The sequence below is a fragment of the Tupaia chinensis genome, unplaced genomic scaffold (genome assembly GCF_000334495.1).
Source record: "Tupaia chinensis unplaced genomic scaffold, TupChi_1.0 Scaffold000402_1, whole genome shotgun sequence".
NCBI classification, from domain to species: Eukaryota; Metazoa; Chordata; class Mammalia; order Scandentia; family Tupaiidae; genus Tupaia; species Tupaia belangeri.
In genome coordinates this window covers 203,185-209,279 of record NW_006159904.1, presented here as the reverse complement: position 1 = coordinate 209,279, position 6,095 = coordinate 203,185, and the positions used below count along the sequence as shown (strand labels likewise).

At 43.8% G+C, this 6,095-nt stretch overlaps 1 protein-coding gene and 1 long non-coding RNA gene across 2 annotated transcripts in view; one reads left to right on the top strand and one right to left on the bottom strand.

The window, feature by feature from the left end:
- Positions 1 to 1,386: 1,386 nt before the first annotated feature.
- LOC102486619 (uncharacterized) lies at positions 1,387 to 3,257 on the bottom strand. Its single transcript, XR_335365.2, has 3 exons — positions 3,188 to 3,257; positions 2,992 to 3,095; positions 1,387 to 1,464 (listed from the first exon to the last, which is right to left on the bottom strand). It is a non-coding gene; the product is annotated as an uncharacterized LOC102486619 (long non-coding RNA).
- Positions 3,258 to 3,356: 99 nt separating this feature from the next.
- Positions 3,357 to 6,095, top strand: part of CCDC169 (coiled-coil domain containing 169) — a 68,503-nt gene continuing 65,764 nt past the window's right edge. Inside the window, exon 1 of the mRNA XM_006154169.1 lies at positions 3,357 to 3,541. Coding sequence (XP_006154231.1) covers positions 3,459 to 3,541 — 83 coding nt within the window. The 5' untranslated portion in view covers positions 3,357 to 3,458. The remainder of the gene's footprint in view (positions 3,542 to 6,095) is intronic.

Below are 6,095 nucleotides of genomic sequence, written 5' to 3'. Positions count from 1 at the left end.
ATCTTTCAACCTCTGCTTGGCCACACAAGAATGATCCTTGAGCCTGGAATCCTTCCTTATCAAGAGATGTAAAGCCCAAACAGCCTGTGCCTTGCTTAGGAATATCTTTGCTTGTATCAAGCTTAATAAATGTTCCTTTGTTCTGCTTAAGCAAGAGTTCATGGCCTCAGTGCCACCTGCCCCAGCTTTCAGTATTTCACATTTCATGGTAGTGTTAAAAAACAAATTTAGACAACCCCAAATTTGACAGAGTTTATTTAAACAAAGGGCAGGTGATTTAAATTGGGCAGCCTCCCAGAAGATGACTTCCAAGAGACTGGCTAGCTGCGTGGTTTACAGGGAAAATATGTGGGTGGACTGGGAAAAGTGATGTGTGCTGCTTAGAAGGGAGAGTGTTGTACAAAAATGTGAGGGAGTGAGGTAGAGCGATCATTGGTTACAGGTGGAAGGTAGGCTGCACAAACAGCCTAAAAGGTGGGTAAAAATCTCTCTTAAAAAAAAAAAAAAAGAAAAAAGAAAAAGAAATTTGGAAGCCAGCTGAAGAATGAACTGCTACAGTACGTTAATAATGAAGATCTCTGAGGTACAAGATAGGGTCCCAGAATCACCATGTCTCAGAAACTCTCTGGATGATGGCCCTAGTTTATAAAAACCTGCTGTGTAGGGAGTAACTGAATTGGGGGGCTGAAAGGATAAGAGGATTTAGCAGACAGCAGTTTTTGAATTTAAGATTTTGAGGTCTAAAGCTTCCCTGAGTGATGACAAGATTGGAGTGGAAGTGGAGTGGCAATGAAACTGATGAGAGCTGTCAATTGTAGGGTGAGGTTGTGGGATGGGGCCTGGACATTTAGATGTCCAGTCAGTGAGAAGTGTGCAAGACATGGTGAAAAGACATTTTTATTACTAAAGTCAATTGACAAGGAGTGACTATGTAGTCTCTGGGTGAAGCAGAGATGAGTAGATGGTATTACATCAAGAAAGCATGCGATGAAAAAAGCAGGATTTTCGGAACCAGCAGTTAGCGTAATGGCTATGTCACTGGACTCCCATGTAGTCGACCGTGGTTTGTGTCCCAGACCCAGTGGCTTAAACTCACCGGGTGCATGTGCCTGCATGCCCAAGATCCCAAGAGGAGAATGGAGGAGAAGGGATTACGGCGTGGCCATGCCCTTTGGGGGGTGATTTCTTGCTTTCTGTCTCTGTCTTTGTCTGTCTGGCGAGTGCACACGCCTTATAGCAAAATAAAAGCCTCTTTAAAAAAAAAAGGCAGGATTATCTGTGTCTTTTTTGAAGTTTTAAAATTTATTCATGATAGCATATGCACACATGAAGAAAGAGAGAGAGAGAGAAAGAGATGGACCTTCACAAGGGTCTCATCATGCCTCTGTGATTCCTTTTCTCCAGGTCATCGGTTCCCAGGCAGGTGTGCAAGCACCTTGAGTTTTTTCAGGCAGAATGAAGTATCTGAACAAGGATGGGCCAAGAACAGGTTGTTTATATGCAGACAGAAGACAGTGATTGGCAAGTAGCATTAGACTTGGGGAACACTGACTTTCCTGGCCCAAAGACCCGAGTTGATACTGAGCAGATTCCTCAAAAATGCTTCAAATTATCTCCTGCTTACAAATCTGAGAGGTCCTTCTGGATATTGCTCTTGTCTGTTCTATAGTTTTATTACAGTGATACCTGACTCTAGGCAATTTAAGAGAATGGAAGGGTTATTTAGCTCATAGTTTTGGAGGCTGAGAAGTCTAAGAGCATAATGCAGGCATCCGGTGAGTATCTTGATGCACTAAAACACAGCCAATGGCAGAAGAGCATGCAGAACAGAGTATGTCTCTATCTCATTCCCTCTCTTTATAAACCCATCAGAACTCAAACACAGAGGTCCTACCCTGATGCCCAGTCACTTCCCAAAGGCCCCACATTTCAACACCATAATTAGATTAAGCATCCTCTTAACTTTCCCAATATAACCAAAATTTCCCAATATTACAAATTTCATGAATTTTAAACGGACAGATTCAAACCACAGTAGACATTAAACACATGTCAGTGCTACTACACTTAGGTTTTATTCCAACAGTTCATTTCCAAACTATTTCCATACTTAATGTCTCCCAATATAGAGATCCTCCCAATTTCCCAAATCTCCCCTCTCACTGTGATGACCCCTTTTCTAATGGAAGATTTTCCTTTAGCTCCAGGATTTATCCTACCAATCATTCTATGATTTATCTTGTACAAACTTCAAGTATACCATAGTTTTGCTTTTTGTTTGCTTTTTGCTGTCAGTTTCTAATCAGTTTACCAAAAATATTTTGGTAAAGTAGCAACCAAATAAAACAAGCACTAGACAATAGGCTTTGTATACTGTATCTTTGAAAGAATTTCCTTCTACAGGCATACATGTTTCTTGAGCCCTACTAAGGGCTACTCTTCTCAGCCCTGGAGATGAACTAGAATAAATAATTGATATTCACCATACAGACCACTTGTGCTGATTTCTGCCGGAACACAAAACCCCATGTTTACATTTTCCAAACTAATTTAGAAAAATAGATTACAGAGAAAGTCAAAAGGTAAAGGCTTTGCATTTCCCCACTCCAAGATGGATGGTGGTAAGGGATGATATTAAAACATACGTATCAGGAGGAGAATACAAATTTCATCATTAAAAATATGAGGCCCAGATAAGGGTGCAGCAGGAAAACTAAAATACAACCCCGTAGGGCTGACCCACGTGGGCAAGTTCTAGGTTTGCCGCCAGTGATCTCCCTGAATATACAAGGCACTAGTGCGACCAAGATGGGGGGCTGGGGGGTAGGAGGGGCTGGCTCAGACTGGATCATGGCACTTAGACTGTTTTATATCTATATATTAAATCTCAATTTGCAGGAGGCAGATTTGAAGTATGCGAGTGGACAGCCCACCAACTGTCTAAACTCCAAGACGGAATAATCTGTACTAGGGGATCCTAAGTCTCCCCACCTTTTAAAGCCAGCTCCTCCGCAAACACTCCCAACCAGAGCCTCTATGCTTTCAACCAAAGACAGGAGCTGCCGTTCTTGGATCCAGCATTTCTCTACAAAGGGCTAAGAAGTAAAAGAAAAAGAGCGTTGTGCAGTGTTTAGAGAGGTAACCAAGTACAAAAGGAGGCGAGAAAAAGATGATGCCAACCCCTTACACTCAGCTACGTAGTTAAGAAAACCGAAAGGGTTATCCAGGCTGAACGCTCTCTGAACAGCCGCCACGCTGCGCGCCCGGTAGCTGCCGCGACGCCCTATGACGTCAGCGCTGACGCAGAAGGAGAAGGTGGGAGACCACGACTAGGAGGCAGTTTGCTATGGCGACGGCTCGCGAAGGCTCCTTATGTTTCCTGGCACTGGATGACCTTTCAGGTCTTGTGCGCCAGGCTGAGTTGAGGGGAAGGGCGTGGAGGTCTCTGGCCTGACACTATGGGGGAAGGAAGAGACGACAACTTCGACGGTGTGAGCACCGACCGCCTTAAACTGGAGTTGCTGGAAGAAATCCACAAGAAGTGAGTGGGCAGGCGGCGCGGGCTCCCGCGCGGGTGTGAGGCTCCTGCACGCCCCGAAGCCTCACGCAGGTCCCCAGGGCCCCCTCTGTTTCAGCAGAAGCCAGAGGTCGATGTGGACCTCCCTCGCGTCTGATAGCGTGACACAGCAGGCGACTTCCCCAAACAGTATTTTATAGGAATGGTTCATTTCTGTATGATTAATTATGCACTTGCTATTTTTTTTTGGGGGGGGGGGAGGTTTTTGCTATAGGGCACATGCGCTCGCCAGACACACAGAGACAGAGAGAAAGTAGAAAATCACCCCCCAGGGGGGATGGCCACGCCACAATCCCTTCTCCTCCATTCTCCTCTCGGGATCTTGGGCACGCATGCACACGCGCCCGATATGAGTTTAAGCCACGGGGTCGGGACTCGAACTGCGGTCGACAACGTGGGAGTCCAGCGACATAACCATTACACTAACTGCTGGTCCCGCACTTGCTATTATAAATAGGAATGGAGTGTATTGTATACAAATACTGTAATGTCAAAATATTTTTTGGTTTTGGGACAAGCAGTTAGCGTAATGGCTATGTCGCTGGACTCCCATGTAGTCCACCGCAGTTCAAGTCCTGGACCCGGTGGCTTAAACTCACTCCGGGTGCATGTGTGTGTGTGCGTGCCCAAGATCCCAAGAGGAGACTGGAGGAGAAGGGATTGCGGTGTGGCCATCCCCACTGGGGGGTGATTTCTCACTTTCTATCTCTCTCTCTCTGTCTTTCTGGTGAGCGCAGGCACCATATAGCAAAAACCCCTCAAAACAAATTTTTTTTTTAATTTTGATATTCCACTAATGAAGGTTTTCTGTTTAAAATTCTGAAGATTTTTGTGCGTAGTAATGCATATCTTTCATCTCTTTAGAACAACTTAGGAAATTATTTTTTTAAAAAAATAGTGCCCTTTCTATATGCTTTTAAAAATAGTTATTAGTGAGACCAGCAGATGGAGTAATTGTTATGTTGCTGAACTCCCACATGGCAGACTATGGTTTGAATCCCAGACCCTGGAGGCTTGAGTCTCATACCAGGTGTGTATGTGCATTCCCAAGATCCTGAGGGGAGAAGGGATTGCAGCGTGGCTATTTCCCTGGTGGGTGATTTCTTGCTTTTTGTCTGGTGAGCACATGTACCCTATCGCAAAGATTTCTCTCTCTAAAATAAATAAATAAATACAATTTGTATTTGTACTGAATCTTTGAGTCATTTAAAGTATTTTTAAAGATGCTCTCAACCCACTCACAGGCCTCATGAGAAGTAGACTTCACTATGTATTCATCTTGCACTTTCCTCTATTGTGACTTCAATCACACTATATCACTTGCTTATTTCTTGCTCTCTACCAAACTATAAGCCTTCTGAGGACAGGTTCTGTATGTTGTTTGAGGCATTAGAACAGCAGTCCCCAAAACCCCCAGTGACCTGTTAGAAACAAGGCCACAAGGCAGGTGAGCAGTGCACAAGTGATTGAGAGAAGGTTCATCTGTATTTACAGCCACTCCCCACGTCCATATAACTGCCTAAATGCGGAAACTCCAACTCCCATCAGATCAGCCATCTCATTAGATTCTCTTAGGAGTCCCCAGATGGGACCATCTGGTGGCAGGAAAATAAGCTCAGGGCTCCCAATGATTTTGCATTATAGCACATTGTATTGGGTCACTGGAAAAGTCATGATGCGTTTTTGTATAGGAAAACAGAGCGTGCCCAAGATCCCAAGAGGAGACTGGAGGAGAAGGGATTGCGGTGTGGCCATCCCCACTGGGGGGTGATTTCTCGCTTTCTATCTCTCTCTCTCTGTCTTTCTGGTGAGCGCAGGCACCATATAGCAAAAACCCCTCAAAACAAATTTTTTTTTTAATTTTGATATTCCACTAATGAAGGTTTTCTGTTTAAAATTCTGAAGATTTTTGTGCGTAGTAATGCATATCTTTCATCTCTTTAGAACAACTTAGGAAATTATTTTTTTAAAAAAATAGTGCCCTTTCTATATGCTTTTAAAAATAGTTATTAGTGAGACCAGCAGATGGAGTAATTGTTATGTTGCTGAACTCCCACAGGGCAGACTATGGTTTGAATCCCAGACCCTGGAGGCTTGAGTCTCATACCAGGTGTGTATGTGCATTCCCAAGATCCTGAGGGGAGAAGGGATTGCAGCGTGGCTATTTCCCTGGTGGGTGATTTCTTGCTTTTTGTCTGGTGAGCACATGTACCCTATCGCAAAGATTTCTCTCTCTAAAATAAATAAATAAATACAATTTGTATTTGTACTGAATCTTTGAGTCATTTAAAGTATTTTTAAAGATGCTCTCAACCCACTCACAGGCCTCATGAGAAGTAGACTTCACTATGTATTCATCTTGCACTTTCCTCTATTGTGACTTCAATCACACTATATCACTTGCTTATTTCTTGCTCTCTACCAAACTATAAGCCTTCTGAGGACAGGTTCTGTATGTTGTTTGAGGCATTAGAACAGCAGTCCCCAAAACCCCCAGTGACCTGTTAGAAACAAGGCC